The 23,920-nt window shown below is 43.7% G+C and overlaps 1 protein-coding gene across 4 annotated transcripts in view; it reads left to right on the top strand.

Moving 5' to 3' along the window:
* Nucleotides 1–23,920, top strand: part of LTBP1 (latent transforming growth factor beta binding protein 1) — a 565,328-nt gene that overhangs the window by 154,711 nt on the left and 386,697 nt on the right. For all 4 annotated transcript variants that reach the window (XM_030196510.1, XM_030196508.1, XM_030196509.1 and 1 more), the window contains one exon: nt 13,451–13,626. In XM_030196510.1, coding sequence (XP_030052370.1) covers nt 13,451–13,626 — 176 coding nt within the window. The remainder of the gene's footprint in view (nt 1–13,450; nt 13,627–23,920) is intronic.

Here is a 23,920-nt window from a genome sequence, read left to right as displayed (position 1 = left end):
TTAAGCTGATTCAAAAGGTCTGGGAATAAGATGTGGGGAACTCCATGGATGAGATCCAGTGGAGTGGTGTGTGGGCAAAGCATTGAGGCTATCACTGTCAGCATCACTTTCCCAGACTGTTTATTTTTGTTATTACTCATAGAGCAGTCTGGACTTCTACCTAGCTTTATAAGATCCGGAGTTGTGATTCTGAGAAATGTTGGTTCTGTTTTTTGGCAATGTGTCTTTTATATGAATTAGGAATGCTTTTGCCTTCAGTCCTTCTGGCACGCTGTTTAGCTTGAGTACCAGTAATGTTGAGGGTTAACATGGATTTACAGGGGCTGTTGCAGTTTGAAGAGCCAGTACAATGAAACATCTCTTGATGGTAACCCAAGTTAAATTATTGTATATACTGCTTGCTTTCTCCCTAAAAACTATTGTGCCTGATATTGCTTGTTGCCGCCTACCCCCTGATATTCAGTGGCACTAAAGTGGGCAGTGCCGCTGAATATCCGGTGATTTTCAGTGCCGGTACCCAGATATGACCCCGCACTGAATATCGGGATAATTTAGCCAGCAACGATCAGCATTTAGTAACACACTGACTGCCATCAGTTGAGTATCAGGGGAATTATGTTTAATTGGAAGTCAATTAGTAACATGAATTTTCATGCTTGGTGGAATACTGTGTGTCTTGTAAAAATGTTCGAGGCTACAGTTGCAGAACAAAATGTTACTTATGGTTCATGTACCAAGATATGCCATCGAGTCGACTTCGATTCAGGCTTACACCCCCTTATAATATATAAATTCTGCACATGATGAGTCTGTTTACCTGTGTTATCCTTCTCTGTTCTTTGTTTTGCTTTCCTGTGTTATCCTTTTTCTGTTCCTTGGTATATTCTTTTACTGTATTCTTTACTGGTATTTTGGTTGTTACAGTAGAGTCTCGCTTATCTGATCTTCATTTATCCGAAGTTCTGGATTATCCAACATACGTTGGTGATGTCACTGAGATACAAATAGGTTTCTCTTTCTCAGCATCATTTTTAGTTAAAAGGCAGCAGTGGGTAAGATTCTTGAGCACATTAAGTTTTAAACCCCTTTTTACTGCTTTGTCTTTTGAAACATTTATTTATTTAGATTTTGCTCACACCTTTTTCAGTAGTAGCTCAAGGTGAGTTACATTCAGGTACTCTGGATATTTCTCTGTCCCAGGAGGGCTCACAATCTAAGTTTGCCCAAGATCAGAAGGAGCAGCAGTGGGATTTGAACCAGCCACCTCTGGATTACAAGACTGGTGCTCTAACCACTAGGCCACTGATCCACTCATGCATTTAGTATACTTTTATTTTATCCCTCATCCACTTTTTCTGTATTATCTGACTTTTTAATTATCCAACAACCTTTTGGCCCCATTTACATCAGAGAATTGAGACTTTACTGTATATCTTAAACTGTTCAATAAACATGCTGTATTCAAATATGCTCATCTTCTTCCTTATACATGCTGGTAAAGCCAGATCAGTATTCTGTGTCCAACAGGTGGGAGACCTGTCTGGTGCAGCAAGGCCAAAGAGGTTTTGGCAGTGGTAGCAATAGGTGTTCTACCCCCCCCCCCCCCATGCTCCTGGGGTCCCTTTGGGACCTTAGAAGCCAGGTGGGAACCCTTAGGCCTTTGGGCTCTTGCCTGGAGGTGTATCCATAGAGTTTGTAGTAAATTCTGTGGTTTTACTGTGAACAACTAGTAAGCCTCACACTGATTGATTTAAAGAAAAAAAAGCAGGGTTGGGAGCAAATTTCTGGAAAGGATAAAACAGGGAGGAAGGCAACAGGAACTACCTAATGTTGTTGCTAGCTTTGGGGGATCCCAGTGGTGTTGCCTCCCCAGCAGCCTTACAGAACTAAAGGACCAAAAAAGAAGGTCCAATCTGATAGTGATGTTATAATCAACATGAAAAAAGAATTAACAGTCTACCTCAAAAACTGAATGAGCAGTCAGCAGGAGCTTACTACTTTTAGCTCTAATAGCTTCCTTCACCTCATTTTTTAACCTTGCCGGCTGTTGTTTGCCCTTCCTTCCTCCTTTTTTAATACATGGAATATGTCTGCTCAGGGCTTCCAGGACGGTATTTTTGAACGATATCCATGCCTGATGTAAAATTTTTACCTTTTGTTTGTTTTTTACTGTTATTCTCATTTTATCATAGTCTCCTTTCTGAAAGTTAAATGCTAATGTATTGGATTTCCTATGTGTACTTACTCCAGAGCTGATATCAAATCTGATCATATTATAATCACTGTTATCAAGCGGCCCCAGCACCCATTACCTCCTGCACCAGATCATATGCTCCATTAAGGACTAGGTCTAGAATTGTCCCCCCTCTTGTTGGTTCCTGAACCAGCTGCTACATAAAACAGTCATTGGTTTCATCAAGGAATTTTACCTACCTAGCATGCACTGATAATATATTTAACCAGTCAAATTAGTCACCTTATTTTCTAACTCCTTATTCTTTTGCCTAGCTATATGTTAACCATCTCTCTGACCTCATGTGCACCTTTCTTTAAATTAGTCACCTTATTTTCTAACTCTTCTTACTCTTACCTATCTATATGTTCCATCGTTGCTTATACCCTTCACTGTCAATTAAAATCTATATATATAAAACTCACCCTCAACGTTCTGAAGACAGTGACATCAGTGAAGTCAAGCCCTGACTTCCTTCAAAAAGGTTCAAAGGTTCGTGGTGGTGAAACCACCAAAATCGCTCCGGGCCCCGCCCTCGAGGGCGGAGCAATGGCAGAACAACGAAGGGGTTGGCAGGAAGGGAGGCAGGGAGGCGGGGGGGGGGAATCGCTCTGGGCCCCGCCCTTGCGTCAAACGTCATGACGTTGAGGGCGGAGCAATGCCAGAACAACGAAAGGGTTGGCAGGGAGGGAGGGAGGCAGGGAGGGGGGTGTTGCCGACGAAAACCTTGATGGCAGAACAATGAAGGGGTTCACAGGGAGGGAGACAGGGGGGGTTGCGAAATCGCTCCGGGCCCCGCCCTCGCGTCAAACGTCATGATGTTGAGGGCGGGGCAATGGCAGAACAACGAAGGGGTTGGGCAGGGAGGGGGGGTTGTTGGCGACGAAAACCTTGCTAGCGCCCGTTTCATTTGCTCAGAAACGGGCCTCTTTTACTAGTGTTCTATAATGTGTTGTATTGACATTGTAAGTAGTATACTGTGTCATACTTTATATTGTTAGAATATTTTTACTGCTGTAATTGCATATTGCTTATGTTTGTTTTATTCTTACTATACACCGCCTTGAGTGAATTCCTTCAAAAAGGCAGTAAATAAATCCTAATAAATAAATAAAATAAATAAATATCAGGGTAATTTAAATCACCCATTATTATTGTGTTGCCCAGTTGGTTAGCCTCCATAATTTCTGATAACATTTCTATATCAGTCTGTTCATCCTGGCCAGGTGGACAGTAGTACACTCCTATCACTATCCTTTTCCCCTTCACACATGTTATATCTTGTTAGTCGTCTTGCTATCTTGATATTTAAATTCTGTATATTGTATACCAGTTTGCTGTTTCAGAATGAGAATAAAATAAAACATAGAAAAGAAAATAAGATGATACCTTTTTTGTTGGACTAACAATACATTTTTTGATTAGCTTTCGAAGATAGCCCTTCTTCGTCAGATCAGAATTAAGCAAATCATCTCTCTGTTTCAGAATGAAAGAATTTATCAAATCAACAAACATTAACCTACCTAAATGATTATGTTCATCACAGGGAAGCTGGGGTGGACTGACAGGGATCTGGGCTCCTGGACAATAAGGGTCATGCCCCCCCCCCCCAACCTCCCATCTGATGGAGTTTACTGGTTCTACATCTGTTATAATATTTCTAACTCAATTTAGACAAATCTGTAAAGTAGAAGTACACAAAGAGGGGCTGTCACGATGGTGACTGTTTCCTTGTCTGTGCTCACCTCGCCCTCTGTTGGCCAGAACTGGTGGCTGCTATGGACTGTCACCCGTTCCAGACTTTAGCACAGTTCGGTCCGGATCTTCCGGGCTGCCAGACTTGCTTTTCTTGTTTGTGCCTGAACAGCACCCGTAGCTGCCTTGTGATTCCTGCAGCTCAACTTCAGTTGCTAATGGGCTTTATTAACCACCCAGAAACTTCTGTGTTTGCCTTTGCATCGTCTAAGGTCCCTGGTATGTTGGTGTGCTTGTTGCACTTCTGCCTAGTCTGGTTTCTTGTCTGAGTTTCTTGTCCAGTTCTAGTTAGTTTGTGTGTAGTTTAGCTTAGGTTATTGCTTATTCCCTAGTCTTGTTTCTGGTCTGTATTCCTTGTCTAGTTCCTGTTTGTCTGTGTTTCTTTCTTAGTGGCTGCGTGGCAGATTTCAGTCCTGACTCTTGTCTGTCAGTGGCTTTGTACCCTTTTTTATTGGCTGCTTGGCAGCTTTCAGTTCCTGTCCTTTAGCTTGTCCATTTCCTGCCTTGTGTAGTATTGTCTGTCTGTGAGTCCTAGCCCAGTTTCCTGCCTTGCTGCCCGTGTATATTCCTTTCCCCTCTGACCCTCAGTCCCTGTTCAGCCTAGTTGGTATCCAGTTCCTGCCCTGTCCGGTAAATCCTGCCGGCCGCCTGCACCCAGGGGCTCAAGTGCAGGTGAAGTCTAGCTGTTTCTGTCAGAGTTCTGCCTTGTCTCTGGTGTGGGGTAGTTTTGCCTGCCACTGCCGCTCCTCGGCAGTGGTCCAAGGGCTCATGAACCTAGTTTCTGCCTTGAAAACCTAACAGGGGCATAATCAAAAGGGACGCCCAAGTTTTGCTGAGGACGTCTTCGCAAAATGTCCCGGTGGAGGGGCGAAGAAACCTGTATTATCGAAACAAGATGGACGTCCATCTTTCGTTTCGATAATACGGTTGGGGATGCCCAAATCCTGAAATTTAGGTCATCCTTAGAGATGGTCATCCCTAGACTTGGTTGTTTCTGATTTTTGGCAATAATGGAAACCATCTCAGAAACGACCAAATGCAAGCCCTTTGATTCTGGGAGGAGCCAGCAGTCGTAGTGCACTGGTCCCCCTGACATGCTAGGACACCAACCGGGCACTCTAGGGGGCACTGCAGTGGTCTTCATAAATTGCTCCCAGGTACATAGCTCCCTTACCTTGTTTGCTGAGCCCCGCCCAAGACCCACTACCCACAACTGTACACCACTACCATAGCCCTTACGGGTGAAAGGGGGCACCTAGATGTGGGTACAGAGGGTTTGTGGTGGGTTTTGGAGGGCTCGCTATTTCCTGCACAAATGTAACAGGTAGTGGGGGGATGGGCCTGGGTCCGCCTGTCTGAAGTGCACTGCACTCACTAAACCTGCTCGAGGGACCTGCATACTGCTGTGATGGAGAATGTAGTGACAGCAGCTGGCCTTTCCGGGGGGGGGGGGGGGGGGGGGTTGCCGGGTTCTTGAAGCCTGGATTGGCCTCTGTCGGAGACAGGATGCTGGGCTTGATGGACCCTTGGTCTTTTCCCAGTATGGCGGTGCTTATGTGCTTATGGACCTGAGTATGACATTTGAGGCTGGCAATCAATATTTTTAAAGATGTTTTTTGAGGGTGGGAGGGGGTTTGTGACCACTGGAGTAGTAAGGTAGGTCATCCCCAATTCTCTCCAGTGGTCATCTGGTCAGTTCATGCACCTTTTTGGTCTTGGTTGTAAGAAAAACAGGACCAGGTAAAGTCGCACAAGTGTTCATCAGGGATGCCCTTTTTTCCATTATCACTCGAGGGCGCCCATCTGTTAGGCACGCCCAAGTCCTGCCTTCGCTACGCCTCCGACATGCCCCCGTGAACTTTGGTCATCCCCGCAATGGAAAGCAGTTGGGGATGCCTAAAATTGGCTTTTGATTATACTGATTTGGGCGACCCTGTGAGGATGCCCATCTTCCAATTTGTGTCAAAAGATGGGCGTCCTTCTCCTTTGAAAATGAGCCTGAAAGTCAATAAATCAGGCCAGTGGTGCATCTGGAATACACATTTGGAATGATCTGCATATTTTGCTTTCTAAATGCTCCTGAGGCTCTCAGACAGTTACATAGTAACATAGTAAATGACGGCAGATAAAGACCTGTACCGTCCATCCAGTCAGTCCAACAAGATATTCATTTTACATGGTATGCAATACTTTATATGTATGCCTGAGTTTGATTTGTCCTTGCCATTCTCAGGGCACAGACTGTAGAAGTCTCCCAGCACTGTTCTTGTACTAAAAGTTCTGAAGCTAACGTCAAAGCTCCTTAAAATTTACTCCAGTTCATCCTTATCTATTCAGTTGTTCTCAAACATTTTTTTGTTGGAACACACCTAATGGTCAAATATGTGACACACCGCATACCAGTGGTGTAGCTATGGGGGCTTGGGCCCTCCAAATTTCTTCCAGGCCCCTGGCTTTGCTAGTGGGGGTCTCGAACCCCCACCAGCTTGTCTTGTCCAGCGCTGGACTCTGGTGCCGCCGCGTTGCCTTTCCTGCTCTCTCTTCCTCCTCACATCCTGCACACTAAAGAAACTAGATCAAACCAGATCGAATTTCTCCACCTCCTGCTTTAAACCAGATCGAATTTCTCCACCTCCTGTTTGTTCACCGATCTAACCTGCTCTGACAGCCTTCTCGCCCCTGATTGGCTACAACTGTTCCTTACAATGTCTTTCACATCACAACAGAGTTACCTGTGTGGGTAGGTGAGGCTGCTAGTCACACTCGTGCCCTCCCACCAGAGACTACTGAACTACTGAGGGTGGGAGAAAATCAATTAGCTTTTCTTTTTATCAGGTTTGTTTGAATTGCTGGTAATAAATAAAGCCTTCTGTTTTGATTCGCTACTTAATCTCACATGCCTGGAGTAATATTGAAGTATCATATTTCAAAATGGTGTAAAAGTTAATAATCTGTTGCTTAGAGTTGGCCGGGCCCGGGTTGGGGGTCCTTTGCTGTTGTGGTCTATTAGATTTTATCAGTTTTCTTGTGTTTTCCTGCAAATTGCAGGCTACAGTGCACCTGAGGTTACGGGAGGGACTAAGAGGTGAAAGCTACTGTGTGCGTGTGCAGTTGTTGAGACGTGTGATTGATGGTATATTTATCATCTACTACTACTACTACTGTTTAACATTTCTAAAGCGCTACTAGGGTTACGCAGCGCTGTACAATTCCACATAGAAGGACAGTCCTTGCTCAAAGAGCTTACAATCTAAAGGACAAATGTACAGTTAGTCAAGTAGGGGGTCATCAAATTGGGGCAGTCTAGATTTCCTGAAAGGTATAGAGGTTAGGTGCCGAATGCAACATTGAAGAGGTGGCGACTTGTGCTTGGCTCCTTGTTCTTAGCTTGGTCCTGTTGTGTAACTTGCTTAAAATTCTGCTTCTGTCATTTTCCTCTTTTGTGAGTAAGAGTTAGTAATTATGTTGTATGTCTTAAGTGTGTTCTTTAGCTGAAGTGGTACAAAGTAAGTTAAGGTTGATTGAAAGTACTAAACTCGTTGATGTTTTGCAGTAACTGTGAGAGCGTATAAAACAAAACAAAAAAAAATGGTGAGCAAACGGAATCATTTTTAAATTATTTCATCTCCCGATGATTTGTAAATGATATTAACCGAGTTCGGGTAAAAGAGCACAGCAATCCCGGTACACGCTCCGTTAAGTGAAACTGATCATTCAGGAAATGAGGAGGAAGAAAGAGCAGGACAGGCGACGCCGGAGAAGGCCTCAGCTGGTGGGGGTTGGGGACCCCTGCCAGCCAAGGTACTTTGAGGGGGGGCATGTGACCCCCCACCTCGGGCTGTGGCCCCTCCCACCGCCAGGTCTGGCTACGCCCCTGCCGCCTACATGATCCTCATGGCCCTTTGGTCTGACACAGCATAGCAGTTCTTATTAACTAAATGTAACATGCTGTGCATCCACAAAAATCCAACCTCCCCCAACAACAGATGCAGATAACAACTAGGAAATTATTCCATGAAAGCCCAAATGAATAAAAATAGAACTGAAAATATTTGCCCTTTGTACATCCCTATTAAAAAGAAAAGGGGATTTACCACATACTAATAATGCAGTCATGGAAAAAACTTGGTGCATCATCACTGTCTGAGATCTTTCTCTCAAAGATGACTCAAAATTATCTGAGTGAAGTTCCATTTAAACTTGCTATTTTATTTTTCACTAGTAAAAAAGCCCCGTTTCTGATGCAAATGAAACGGGGGCTAGCAATGTTTTCTTCTGTGTGCATGTGGGAGTGTGTGTGTCCGTGCCCTCTGGCCTCTCTCCCCTCCCCCCTCTGAGTCCTTCACTGTTACAGAGCCAGCGATTTGATTTCGTGCTCTGCTGTTTTCCTTCACTGACTGTGTTACAGAGAGTGCGGGGCAGACACTCATAGGGAAACCGGATATCTCGCCCCCTTCACACTTCCGGATGGAGGCTTCATAGAACGTTGGTTTTGCCTTTTATATAGAGAGATGTTCTTTCTCAGTTCTTTTCTATTTCTATCCTTCTGACTTAATGGGGAGGGGCTGGAAGGGCACTTACTGCAAGATACACCCTCAGTGCTGCTTATGGACCACCATAGTAATTGTACTGTCTTCCTCCCTGACTGCACTATCCTTCAATATGCCTAGGCCTAACTGGCCCCAATGGATATCAGTCACCTTGTTGGGCTCATTACATAGAGAAATAATAGAGATGGATATTATCCAGAACACTCATTTGGAAAATGGCTACATTTAGGGGTTGTTTTACTAAGCTGCAGTAAGCACTAGCATGCACTTACCACAGCTTAAAAGGACTTACTGCAGGAGGTCCTGGGGTAAGTCTGATATTAGCGTGCGCAAACTAAAAAATGTTTTCATTTTCTGGCAGAGGAGGCATTTTGGGGGGCAGAGAGTGGGCTTGCCAGCACTGATCAGTTACTGCACCACGTGCCCACTGATTAGTGAATGATTAGCGCGTGAGCCCTTACCGCCTACAAATGAGGTGTTAGTAAGTGCTGCCACGCTAATTTGTTTTAATGGCCATGTGCTAATGGCAACACTAGCATGTGGCTATTAATTTTTTTTTTAAAAAGGGAAATTGGCCATTTTATTGATGCAGTGGAAAGTGGCCTTAGCGTGTGGGACAAGGGTGCGTCAAGGTTACTTTTTCCCACACCTTTGTAAAAGGACCCCTTAATGAGGTCTGGAACTTGATGCAGGGTTATAATGGATGTGACTGGGAATTTAACTGATCCCTTCACGATCAAGATTTATAATTTCATAGAAAGGAAGTTAGTTACCGGTGATATCTAGAATATTTGCATTCAAACTTTATTTTCTGAACCCATTTCATGGATAATAGATATTTTTCTAGGCTTACCTCAAGCCTGGAATAGACTTCCCGAGCCTGTACGTCTAGCCCCATTTTTGGCCGTTTTCAAGTCCAAACTCAAAGCCCACCTCTTTACCACTGCTTTTGACTCCTAACTCACTTGCCTTGTCCTTTTATCCTCCCCTCTTTATTCCCTTACCCTTAATTGTTCTGTCTGTTTACCTGTCTTATCTAGATTGTAAGCTCTTGGAGCAAGGACTGTCTTTTTGTGTATAGTGTACAGCGCTGTGTATGCCTTGTAGCACTATAGAAATGATAAGTAGTAGTAGTAGTTATCTTTTAGCAACAAATGGCCAGGAAGTGGTTCCAATGCCTTGTCATGAGACATTTTTAGTGGATAGATGCTTCTCACTTTTCTGCTGCTTATAACCTATATGATAAAACTGAGATCCATTGGCTCAGACCCAGAATTCCCATCCTAAATGTTTTGCTTTTACTATGCTCCTTTTCAGATAGAACACAGTGTTTCATGTGCAATTGCCAGTGTATTTGTGACATACTGCTCTGTGCTTTACTTGACTTAGACCCTGCAAAAACTGTGTTTTAGAAACATATTGGGTACTTAACCAACTTCAAGCAATCAGACAACAAAACACAAATATCAAATACAACAATCATCTGAACATAAGATGTTTCATGCTGTGTGAGACTAACAGGCTTATTTTCGAAAGAGAAGGGCGCCCATCTTTCGACACAAATCGGCAGATGGGCGTCCTTCTCTCAGGGTCGCCCAAATCAGCATAATCGAAAGCCGATTTTGGGCGTCCTCAACTGCTTTCTGTCGCGGGCACAACCAAAGTTCCCGAGGGTGTGTCGGAAGCATAGTGAAGGCGGGACTGAGGTGTGCTTAACACATGGGTGTCCTCGGCCGATAATGGAAAAAAGAAGGGCGTCTCTGACGAACACTTGGTGTCCCTGTCGAAAGATGGGCGCCCTTCTCTTTTGAAAATCAGCTGGTTAGTGTCCAGTGTTCCCATCAATCTGTTCCCTTATGGCTTATTACGGGAACATTGGACAATAAAGGGTTAATCAGATATTTCTTAACCATATCTACAGATGAAATTATAGGCGACCTGGGAAAGTTGAGCAGTCTCAAATTATGTCTCCTAACTTGATTTTTCAAGTACTCCAACCGACGATGTATAAAATTCTTATCCTAAATTGAAGCTGTACCCAACGATTCCAAAGTGAATTTTAGTCTCTAGAGAATTTATCTTAGAATACTGCTGGGTGGTTTCCTGTGCTTGGAGAAGAGCAGCTTCAGGCAAAGATTTTTATATCCTTAGTATTTTTCAAAGTCAAATTTTTTAAAGAGGAATGCATATCAGATGTAAGGTCCCAAAGTGACTCCAATGTCACAACGGTGGGTTTCACAAAAACCCGAATAGATACATCAGGAGTAACCGAACTAGATATTTGGTAGTGTAAACGGGCCCGCTGCTCCAGTATGGGGGAGGAAGCTGCCTCCCCTGAATAGCCAGAACTTCACAAAACTGCCACCAGGAAATACTTCAAAAACATTCCTTTATTTTCCAGATTCATAAACAAAACTTCACTTCAGAGTAGAGACTTGCTTCTCAGGCAGGGCTGTTCTGCCTTGCTTAGTACATCAGCCAATTACACAAAGACTTTGCCCCCTTCCCTGAGGGGAATGCAATAGCCCTTTGGAAATCCCTGCTTTTTTGGTCCCAGTCAGTAGCAAACAAATAGTACTTGTCCCACAAGCAGGATTTCCCCTCAACACAGTGTTAATCACCAAGCAGCCTTTACTTTCAGGAGGTTCAATACTTTTGGGACTTCCTTCCACCCAAGGTATTTCGGCCTGCTTCAGTTCTTTAGGGACATCTCTTGCCCAAGGATTTTCAGCCTGCACTGCTCCTCTCCTCCTGAACTGAACCCCTCTTCCCACCAGGCCGCCCTCCTTCATAAACAAGCCTTCCAACTTCAGAGGTTCTCACAATAATCAGGTTTCAAAACAGGGTAGTAATTCCCCCACCACTCAGGGTTTCCCCAAAAGAAAACCAGGCTTCTCTACTTAAGCAGGGTTTAAACCAAAATAAATTCCCAAAACCATGTAGGTTCCAAACCTTCAGGGGCTGCCTTCCTCAGCTCTCAAGCTCCCATTCCGTTCTGCTTTCTTCCCCTGCTCAGGTTGATTAATTCCCTCTTCCATCCAATCCTCCTCCTGCTTCTCAGCCCACCCCTCCCTATTACAGGTGGGCAGCATGATATACAGATTGCTGGTCCCGGGAACTGGCTCCTTCATTCACCCTCCCTCTTGTGGTCAGAGACGGTATGTGGCCAGCTTGCCTATCCCCTGGGATCTCACTGCTAGGGCTGGAAATGCATTCTGGGATATGTAGTTCATGGTTCTGCTGCTTCACTCTATACATCGGGGATGTAGCCTTGTCACAGTAGAGAGTACTCCCTGTTTGTTGAGGTAAGATTTGTGCTGCATTCTATATTATCTCCTGACCAAAAATCAAATTCTCCGCTGCTATGGAAGTATACCCTCCCTGCTCACCCGGTTCTTCATAGCCGGGGTCAGGACCAACCATAGCTGCATTACTTCTTGGCTGTGATGGTGCCACTCGCAAAACAGGGCTTAGAGAAGCCCCGTCTACACTGTTTGCTTGACACCAAACCGTCAATTCCGACAGAAGGAGAAGACGCCTGTATGGGTCCAGCTAAAATTCTGAATCTTTCGAGGGTCGTCTGCGTCGGAGCCTGGGTCGCAGTGGGAGTCGAGGGAAACTCCTGCACCTTCCCTCTCCTCTTCCCCATAGCTGAGGCACAAGGAGCCGCTTCAACAAGTGACACACAATAAAATCCGGGAGCTGCCGGTGCGGCAGGTCGTCACGACGCCATCTTGGATCCCATGGCTATTGTATTTTTAGCAATGAACTGCATGTAACACTGACATTTGCACTGATTTGAAAGTTTTATCTTCCTTTTCTCCACATACATGTTATCATATACCACCTGTCTTCTGTATGTGAGTACACAGCAAAGTATTTTAAGTTTTGTATATTATGTTTTTTAATTTATATTTTTAATTATTTTATTTAATTATGTAAATAAGAACATTCTTATGTATGTTTTTATTTTATAGTTTTTACTCCTGATGCAGCCTGAGGGCGAAACGTGGCCATGTTGGGTAACTGTTTAATAAACCACTTCTCTGTTTTTTAATTCATTAGATCTGCTTTGTTTTTCTATACATATATTCCAGCAGGAAGATCTGTGCCTCTTGTTCTGCATTTCTCACTCGTAATTTACAGGATGCTTTTCAAAATGCTCCTTTGGTGCAAAGTCTGTATTGACCTTTAATCACGTTTTCACCAGTTTTCAAAGATAAAGTATACAACGACCAGGGTTAGTGCAAGAGTATGAGGTACCCAAGGCAAACCTTCAGCTTTGTGCCCCCAATTAACTTCCAAGTCCCTTGGGCTCACAAACAATCATGATCACACCAACATCATCCCTCCCAGAATAATTGGGTAAATGAGCAGTTTGATAACAACTCATCTTCCCTGCTGGTAGAAGTGCCCCCTGTTTCTTTTAGTTTGTGTCTGGTTGTCAGGACCTGTTGTTTTGAGTGCAGTTGCTGTTTGGCACCCCCCCCCCCCCCCTCAAGAAGCTTCCGCTGAAGGCAACTGCCTAGTGTTTTCTGATTGTTGTATTGGTCTTGGTGAGAACTTTCACCTTCAAAATTTCTGCAGTCAGTTGCATGTTCTGGTAGAATTTCATTTGAAAGGTACGTACATGGATTTGAAACTGCAGTCTACCCCCCTGTGCAGTCTAAACACTCCACTGGGAATGCCTTATTTCAATGCGACTAAAAGTCTGTGCATTGTTTTACAATTTGTGAACTTTTAGACACATTGAAGGCGAGTGAGTTTCGTTTTTTATGTGAGACAAATGCTTTTTTTTCCCTTGTAAATCATTTTGAAAATTGCTTTTGTGTTTGTAATCTTTTGTAATTCATGGTTGTTTTGCTTATTTTATTTACTCTGCCTTCCCTTTTTTGTCCTTCTTTTTAAACAGGGCATCTCTTTCGGCACAAACTTTGGCCATGAATCTTCACCATGAACAAAGTCAGCAGTATGTCATTAAACCCAACTATTATACCAATGAGCAGAAAGTGCTGTCACGAGAGCAGTCCACAGAGGCTTCATCACCTCTGAGAGCAGGCCAGGATCTTCTTGCCTCTTCATTTCACTGTGAGTATTACTTTTTGGTTATGAGAAAACAGTTATTTTCTTTACACTTTTGTGTAATATTGAACCTGCAGTGGCCAATGTCTTGTTAAATGCCTGCTGTTGTAGAAATGTAAATAAAAACACTAGCCTGTGTTCATTTTAACAATTGTTTATTGATATATCAATATATGAGAACATACAAGGCTTAATGGCAAATCAGGTATGTTCTAAATTCTGGACAGAGGCCAGTTCCTTATATAGGGAATTTGGCATCTTGAACACAAAAGGATCAAAAGAATACATAAAAAAGATTCATTATTACAGGAGCATAGGTTAGTTTACTAATGACTGCATAGTCTCTGTGATAGTCTCCTTCACCCCTTGACCATCAGATTATCCATAATATATTGGAGTCATAAATTGCTCCCAAGTTAAGATGACTTACAATGTTTTTCCATTCCTAAAGATCTCTGGGTCATCTAACAGCTTACCCTGCTCTTTATAGTTAAATAGTGAAGTAATACACATTCAGAATGTGGTCATACATATACTAGATTCTTTTTGTCCACACTGTCACAGGTGGAAAAACCTGGATAGTCAGTGGCAGTATCCAAATAATTGCTGCTGCTGAATACCCGGATCTGGATAGAGCGGTGAGGTGCTGGCACTAACCAGATATGATATGACACAGTATTTATAGTCCGCCAACTCCCAACAAAGTTGGTTTAAAGCGGATTACAACTCATAAAGAAAATCAATAAACTTCAGTAAAAAGATGAGTTTTTAGGTTTTTGCGAAAAGAAAGATATGTAGGCATAGTTTTAAGTTCAAGGGGTAAGGAATTCCAAATCTGGAGTGCTTGATATACAGGGCTTTTTTTGAGGGGGTACTTGGGGGTACTGAGTACCGGCACCTTTTCCATTGTCTGCTAAAATTGACCCATGCTCCCCAAGTTATAATGAAAGAGCTCAGACTCTACACACCAAAATGCTGGCTCCTCCTACATCCCAGTGGCATGAATCTCTATGTTTTGCACCTATTCGGGGGGGGGGAGGGGGTTGACAATGTACCAAAAAACAAAACATCTAAATCACAAAGTCTTGTTCAAAGCAGTATTTTCAAAGAAAAGATAGATGTTTTTCTTTTTTGAAAATGATCTTCTTTCCTATTCAGATTTTACGTCCAAAATCAGACTTAGATGTCATATCGAAAATGCTCCTCTTTGTGCCTATTCTACTCTGCATAACTATTTAGTACAGTTTCACCAGTCACCCACATGGCTCAGGCTATATAAACCACCTGTTTCATGCGATTCTACAATCTAGCTGTTTTGCACAGCTAACTCAATAGCATTGACATTAGTTACTGCTGTTATACACTTCAGGAAGCCTCTGATATTGTGGTTTAATTCTAAGCCTAATAGGTTTCCATTCTTGGTTGGGAGTGTGTCATATTTTATGATAAGTCCCAGGGCCCTTATGCACTCTTCTTGCTCTTATGTTGACATTTGGATTTTCATGTCTGAATAGGGCATTCTTTGGCACCAGTTCATAGCCATTCTATCTAGACTTTGTTGGTTTCCCTTCTTTATTCTCAGTGAAGGGTGATTCTTCACTTTTCTTCTGGATTTTCCTGGTTGTCACAGATATAGATGGGGAAGCCCAGTGGTTTTTCAGCTCCTGATACTTTCTTCTTATATTCCCTTTTCTGGATATTCAACTCCTCCAGGTCTTCTATTGCAGTTACAATATTCACTTCATAGATATGGTTTGGTCTTAGGCTGTTTCCTTCAAAGACCCATTCAAGAAAAATTACTAGTTGGGTTTGTTTCTTGCTTTATGCATCTCTTCCATTATCTTTCAATGCTATTTTCTGTTCTACTTATTATGCGACTCAGTTGCTTCTCCTCTTCCATACCCTTTCCTTCTGATTGGTCTTGGTTTTTTCTACTGGTTTTTGTTGGGAAGGATCTCTAAGGCTATTCTAGTTTATCTCTCTTTTGAGTGTTTCAATCTTTTACTTTCACCCTGTGTTGGGGACACTGCTCTGCTACATCCCATTGGTTTGGACTGGTCTGATAGGATGTCTTACCTAATAATTTTCTTTTCTTTAGTTCTATCAGACCAGTCCAGAATCCCTCCCTGGTTGATTAATTTTCTTATTCTTAGAAGCTATATTTTTCAGATATCACTGATTCTACTTTTCAGTTTCCTACCCTGTTATATGTCACACGTCTCCTGACTCAGTGAAATATCAACATGTCAGTGGAGTATATGCTGCAATGGTGTAAGGTTCTGACTGGATTGAGGCATTTGGTCTTAAAGTTTCAATATTGGTCACCAGGGGAATTTTGAGCACCATTGCTTGGCTAGTCGAAATACTGAACATTCTGTGCAGCACAATACCCTTAAGGGGTGATTTACTAGAGAACTATTTTCATTCTCTGTCTTCATCTGCTGGTAGATGGACACAACCCATTGGTCTGGATTGGCCTGATAGGACTAAAGGAAAGAAAGTGATTGAGTGAGGGATAATTTTTCCATTTCTTTTTCAGTAACCAAAGTGAGGCTTACTGGCCTGTAGTTTCTAGCTTCTTCTCTATTACCACTTTTGTGAAGAGGAACCAAATCTGCTCTTATCTAGTCCCACAGAACCTATCCTGTCTACAAGGATTTATTAAACAAATCTTTAACAGCACCTGCCAGAACCTCTCTGAGCTCCCTCAATATCCTGTGATGGATCCTATCCGATCCCATGGCTTTGTCCACCTTCAGTTTTTCAAGTTTTTCATAAACACTTTCTTCCATGAACGGTACGATATCTACTCCATTCTTAAATGTAGCTTTGCCAGCCAATCGTGGTCCTTCTCTAGGATTTTCTTCTTTGAACACTGAACAGAAGTATTGGTTTAGCACATTCGCTTTTTCCTCATCACTCTTCACATAGCGGTTCATAGCATTTTTCAGTCTCACAAAAATGTAGTATAGACTGGACTCTTGTTCCAAACCAGAGAATTGTATTTAAAGTCCAAAGATTAAACAAAAAGCATAGGTAGAAAAATAGAAAGTCACAGACAAAATCTGGGAAGTTCACAGTTCAAGGCTTCAGTGAAAATTACCCATTAAAGCATAAACACACTGTTCAGAAAACATCACTTTAGGGTCTTTGGTCAGTCACGGCAAACCTTTGGCCTCCCACTGCATCTGCTAGTGATTCTTTTTTCGTCTTCTCGGAGGAAACTGAGAAATGCCATGTCTTCTCCTTCATGGAAAAATGACAAAAGTCTTTTTTGGTGAAACAGTGGTCCAGGGCCAAGCAGTTCTCCTTTTGTCTGTGTGATCCTCACTCTCCTATACATTTTGTTTAGTGCTCTGGAGAGACTTTCACCTTGGAAGAGAAGGCCTCTTCTCTGCCTGGGATACCCTTTGGAGCAGAGGCCTCCTGGTTGCCTTTCTTGGATTCCCTCTTTTATACTCTGGCCCTCTCCTTTGGAGAAAAAGGGACAGTACCTAAGTCTGACATCACCTCTACTGATCCCTTCCATGTCTGGAAAGTTCCTCAATTTGACATATAGAAGAGAGAAATACGTTTTTAGAATCCTAGTGGTCTCTACTGACAGATATCAGTGATTTGCACGAGAGTAGCTAAAAGGTTTCCTTAATAAACCAGTAGCTGGAATCTCATAATTGCCAAAAGCCCTAACGAATGACCATGTGCAAGGTGGAAAGGAATTATGTTTTGGGGACTCAACTTTTTTTTTCCTTTATACCATACTACCCATTTAGAGGAGTTTCAGTATGAAAACAACCTGAATTGCCCAGTTTAGACTGACTGATTTTGTTTTCCTGGTATATAATGCCCCTTAATATATGGAATACTTATTTGTGGAAAAGTTGTACATATGTATCTTTTTATTGGTAATGTAAGTATACCACAGTAAACACTGAATATTACTGCAATATTAGTTTCATTAACAGTACTTGCTGATGAAGTATATATTTTATGGTTATGTTTTTTATTTCTTTTGGCAAAAAAGTGACAGTATGAAAAACTAATAAAAGAACCATTTCTCTCATGTGAAAAGTTGATGTCAGACATTAAATTGGTTTCCTGTTTAGTGGTAAAATCTGACCACTTGGCAAATCAATTCCAGCAAGACTTAACTCCAGATTTCGGTAATACCACTTCTGCCTGGTAGTTTCTGTTAGAACGAAGTGTCTCTGTGTACTCCATTTTCAGATAGCTGCAACAGATTCTCCTGTAAACAGAAATAGACTGGGCTCCCTTCTCTCAGTGGGATGGGCTCCTGGTCAGTTACCATACTTCTCGTCTGCTTGATTTATTGCTTGTTTTGTGCATGGCTGTTTACTCAGGAGGTGTATGACACAAGCTCTAGTTTGTGTTTGGAAACGAAAATAGTGTATTGGTACCCAGTTTGTGGTCTTGGCTGGTGGCCTTTGCTGTGGGAACTTAGGACAAGCACTGACTCAATGGCTGGGGAATATGATGAATTGTGATAGAGCTTTTATAGAATGCCTGCTAGCTTGATCTTAAGCAACTTACATTCTAGCTATTAGACTCAAGAGCTAACTAAAAGAGTTGCTATTTACAATCCAGACCAAACAATCACTTTTCCTCTTCAAAAGATGAAAATCTATGATGTAACAGCACAAGTGCTCTTAATGTAACTTAGTAAATGACTGCAGATAAAGACCAGAATGGCCCATGCAGTCTGCCCAGAAAGGCAGACAGAGTTGTCCCTATGACTCTGGGTGAGTTAGCCCTCCGCCCCCTATTGTCTTTAGGCTTGTAACTGATGCCTGGTGGTGTGTACTGCACTCTTTGCCCCTTCCCCACCCCCAAGCACTTCTTTGTAATGCTTTAGAATGTGAAAGTTATTTAAGTTTTACTCTGTAGAAATGCTCAATTGGGGCAATTCTATAAGCCTGTGCCTAGAGCTATTCCCCACATACAAGTATCAAAGGTGCCTTTAATTGGCATTTTCGAGCATAAGTGCACTAGGTGCTATTCTATAAAGTAGTATCTAAGTACTATAGTGCATAACTCCAAGGTGGGCGTAAACATGGGTGGACCATGGGCTTGGTGCCGGAATACTATGTTGCATGTGTCACATGGCAGACTTAGGTGCAACCATTTACATCTACCATTGACATGGCATAAAGAGTCACACCTAAGTTTTAGTGCGTGAATACAGGTTTGCATTAGTATTCTGTAACAATTTAGGCACATCTAAGTGCCGCTATAGAATTGTTGATAAACATGCCCCCTTTGTAGTGCCTAAATCAAGACACCACATTATAGAATTGCTTCGTGCTAAATAGGGAAATGCTGTGTTTATTCTACACTCTTGAAATTTGTTACTGATTTTGACTCCACTACTTCCCTTGGAAGAGCATTCCGGGCATCCACCACTCACTCAATGAAAAAATATTCCCCGATGTTGCTTTTCACTTTCCCTCTTTGCAACTTCATTTTATGTCCTCTAGTTTGTACTGCCTCATCATTTTTGGAAAAGGTTGTGAATGGTACTCCCCTACACCAATTGTTAGGAGATATGAGTTCCATTTGATTGATCTTCACAGAGAAGTCTGCAGTCTTCTAAATAACCAACACTCGCTACATCACTTGGGTACCATGATACCATTATGATAGATTCAGATGATGTTGATACCTCTGCTGGGGGCACCTGGAATGCTAATAGGCTTGGTGGGGAATGGTGCAGGGATGAGCAGTTGTTAGCATAGAGTTTTGGTATTAAAAAAGGATGTGCCTTGATACAGTAGAAGACCAGAACATAATTGCCCATGATTTCCATCTCTGAACACCATTGGAGCTATCATGTACACTGTGATTCTAGTTAATGTATTTGTCAAATTGACTTCTGTAAAAGCTGAGTGAGAAAGACAGTAAGGATTGCTAGAGAGATGGAAGAGAGACAGAAAGCAATAGGGGATCAAATTGGGAGGGGAGGGCGCTGAGAGAGCAAGAGGAAGGTGTGAAAAATAGAGTGGAGAAGGGATGGGGGAAGGGAGGGTTGAATGGATATTCTGAGAGAAGGCCGAGAAAGCAGGGGTACTGGCAAGAAGAAGATAGACTGAAAAAGAGTGAGACAAGACCGAGGGCTAGAAAGGGGAGTGAAGGAGATAGAGGGTTATGTGGGTAAGAAATTCATAGGAGGAAAGCAGGGCCACCTAGGGGGGGGGGGCAGTGAGGACAAAATTTCCCTGGCCCTGGCCTCCAAGGGGGGCCCGGCGCCTGGGTCTGTCTCTCCTTCTGCTCCCAGGCTGCCGGCGCTGCAGTCCCTGGTCTCACCTGCCCACCCTCGGCTCCGTTGAGAACCCCCCGCCACCGGCCCCCTGCATTCAAATCAGCAGCGACTCACCATCGTGTGAAAGCAGCAGGATCGTCTCCCTTCAGGCCCTCCCTCACTGTGTTCCGCCCTTGTCTGATGTAATTTCCTGTTTCCGTGAGGGGGGGACATAGTGAGGGAGGGCCCGAAAGGAGGCAATCCTGCCGCTTTCACACAGAGGTGAGGTGCTGCCGATTTGAATGCAGGGGGCCCGGTGGCGGACGGAGGGGGGTTGTCAACGGGGCAGGGGGTGTGCGGATGGAGACCGGGGACTGAGGCGCCGGCGGCCTGAGAGCAGGAGAGGGAGGTGACAGTGGTAGCGAATGGGGGGGGGCGGCCCCAGGGAGGGCTCAGTCTCTCGGTGGCCCTGAGGAGGGTTGCTGGACATGGGTGGATGGAGGGCAGGGGGGAGAGGAGGGTTGCTGGACATGGGTGGATGGAGGGGAGGGTTGCTGGACATGGGTGGATGGAAGGCAGGGGAGGGGAGAGTTGCTGGACATGGGTGGATGGAGGGGAGGGCAGGGGGGAGAGGAGGGTTGCTGGACATGGGTGGATGGAGGGGAGGGCAGGGGAGAGGAGGGTTGCTGGACATGGATTGTGGAGAGGGAAGGGAGAGAGAAGAAATGCTGGACATGGATGGAGGGGAGGGAAGAGTGAGGAAGGAGATGAGATGAGGGAAAAGGAAGAGAGGAGGAAAACTGCATATGGATGAAGAAAATGGGCAGAAGCTGGATCTACTGGACAGTCAAGTCTGCGGAGGACCCAGCTTTTACTTACGGATGTAGTGCAAGAAATGAAGAAGAAAGGCGGAAAGTAAAGAAATAAATGGAAAGGAAGCCCTGGAAACGGAGTTAAGAGGACAGATAGCAGCAGAATCGGATACTGGGCCAGCAAGATCAGAAAAACAAAGTCACCAGACAACCATGGTAGAAAAAATCATTTTATTTTCATTATAGTGTTTGGAATATGTCCACTTTGAGAACCAGGTGCTCAACATTAAAAGTTTATATTTATTTACTTATTTATGGCATTTTATCCCACATTAAACATGAATTAGATTGGAACCTGGGATCATTCAATTTTTTTTTCCTGGAATAATGCATTGCCCCCCCTCAGGCTCTCTCCCCAGCTATAGCCAGCTCTGCAATTTGGGGGGGGGGGGGGGGGGTGCAGAAGTGGACGGGGAGGGGCGCAGAGGTGGACCGAGGAGAGAGCCTGTTGTTAAACATTTACTAGCTCACCACTGCCTTACACGTACATCTTCACTATCACGATTGGGTATGGACAAACAGACAGATGCAGCTTCTCCATTAGGTGCACGCTTGTTAAATGTACTTAACCAAAAAAAAAAAGTCTTTGAAATAACTTCATTCAGTTGGGCACTACTGTAGATGTTATTGCCTTAGCTACAAATTGGATTTGACATGAGTAGCCCAAATATACAAATATTTCTTGAGATTTATTAATATGTTTATTAAGCAATAGCACAAACTTGTCAGACTTTCTGAGGTATATATTTATTTAGTTTTATAATTTAGTAGATGTTATGTGAGATGTTTACTGAACATAAACAGAAACTTTGTAAGTTGGTCTCAGATATTTTACACGTGGTGTGTCTACTTGCCAAAAGTTGCTCTCATGTTTTGGGAGCAACTTAACAGAAGGTCCTGCATATAATTGTGTTGCCTAAATCCAATGCCTGCTATATAACAGATCTGTTATCCTTTTAAAATCATCTGGCTCTGCCCCCTGTAAGGCATTCTGGATATTTTCTGACTTAGTAGTTTCCTCCTGCTCCTTCGGACTTCTTGATCAGAACCAAGGTCAGGATCTGATGCCATGAGCTTATATTTGCACCTACCTGGGGATGTTCTCCCTATTTTATACCCCCTCCCAACTTACTTTAGTCCAGTCAGTGCAATGATAGTCCTAGGAACTTCTGGGACCTTCCATCTTGCAGGTAAATCTGACCATTAGCTGTCACTATTGTACAAGGACTGTGGCTCCCTGCTTGCAGAACATCCTCAGCCTAGGTAGCAGTGGCATAGCCCCAGGTGGGCCTTAGGGCTCAGGCCCACCCAACAGTAGCACATGTTTAGCAGTAGCTGATGGGGATTTCAAGCTCTACCAGCTGAAGATTTTCCCCTGATGGTAATGAAAATGGTGTGCTCCACGTTACTGGCACCTGTGAATGCTCAGTTTTCAGCGCATGCCTGCTGCAGGCTGCCATGGTGGAGAGAAACATTTTCCCACCAGCTTAGATATTTTTTTGGGGGGAGGGGAAGAACACTTGGTGCCCACCCACTTCTTGCCTGGGCCCACCCAAAATCTGCTGTCTGGCTACGCCCCTGCTAGGTAGTGGAAGAACTTAACTAGGAATCAAACCCAGGTCCCCCTGCCGGGCACTGCCACTAAACCAACGCAAGGAATACATTCTGAGGGTCTGAGGGTATTTCTATAACAGGGCACCCACTGTAGGCACTGGTTATTGCACTTATTTTAAGCCTCTTCTATAAAGAAAAGTAAACACCTACTTTTTATAGAATACTTGCGCAAATGCCCAAAAATATACGTATAGTAAAAGGCGATCACTTAAACCCGCCCTATAATTGGTGTAACTGCATCTAGATGTTAGCAGGTAATTTTTCCGTGGGAATCTGTGTTCTCCCCTCACATTCTGCCCAAACTCTGACCGAGTGCTTGCCCGCCATCAAATCTTGGTATTTACTTTTCCGCTAGTCAGTATTCTATGAGAGGAAGTAACCTGTTCTGTGGCAGAAGGAGCAGGGAACCAGTGGAGCCGACAGGCGCGTGGCTGCTCTCTGCACCCTCCAGCAGCATGCACCCAGGGCGGACCGCTCCCACCGCTCCGCCCTTTGCTACGCCACTGATCACACTGAAGGGTGCTTTTACAAAAGTGCGCTAGCATTTTTAGTGAGTGTTAAAAATAGCATGCACTAAATACTAGAGACACCCATATATGGGTATCTCTAGCATTTAGTCTGTGCTAATCATTAGGGAAAGGGGGAAAGTGAAATGGGATCTGATATACCGCCTTTCTGTGGTATTTTGCAACTACATTCAAAACGGTTTACATATATACAGGTACTTATTTTGTACCTGGGGCAATGGAGGGTTAAGTGACTTACCCACAGTCACAAGGAGCTGTAATGGGAATTGAACCCAGTTCCCCAGGATCAAAGTCCGCTGCACTAACTACTAGGCTACTCCTCCATCAGCACATGCTAAAAACAGTAATGGGCCTTTGTAAAACACCTCCTGAGCTATTCTGTTATTGTGCAGTAACACTCTGAATGCATTATGAGAATCCTTTTACTAAAGTTTAGGACATTAATGGACATTAGTGTGCACTGATGCACTAACAAAAACGTTAAAGCCCTTCCCTTACCGATTCCTTAGCGAATTGGTAAGAAATGGGCATGCATCAAGGAAATCGCATACAAATGAGGTGCTTGCTGCTAGCACATTTGCATGCGATTTCCTTCCAAGCTAGTCGGCCAGCTGAGCATGCGCAGAGCAGCCAAGCGTTATGCTGGCTGCTCTGTGCATGCCAAGGACGTCCTTTATGGACTTCCTTCACTCAAACAACAACAACAACAAAATAAAGGACATCCCTGACGAGCAGGGTGGGCTTTTCTTCAAACTCATCAGGGTGCCCGAAAGGCAGAGACATGCTCACACTTCCGATGTTCTCTTATCTTCTGTTGTGGAGAGTGCGAAGCCCTCCTTAGGCACAGCTCCCTCCTCCAGGTCTCTCTCAGCCAATCACAGCGCGTTTAGCTGTCACTGGTGTCAGCTAAATGCGCTGTGATTGGCTGAGAGGCCGTGGGGTGGGGAAAATGCGTATTGGATGTCCATGTTTATTTTCTTGCAGAAGCATTTCTCATTTAAAAGTCTTGTCCTAACAGTTTTCTTTCCACACCT

The sequence above is a fragment of the Microcaecilia unicolor genome, chromosome 3 (genome assembly GCF_901765095.1).
Source record: "Microcaecilia unicolor chromosome 3, aMicUni1.1, whole genome shotgun sequence".
NCBI classification, from domain to species: domain Eukaryota; kingdom Metazoa; phylum Chordata; class Amphibia; order Gymnophiona; family Siphonopidae; genus Microcaecilia; species Microcaecilia unicolor.
Note: the sequence above shows the minus strand (reverse complement) of the source record. Positions and strands in the feature narration are given on the sequence as shown.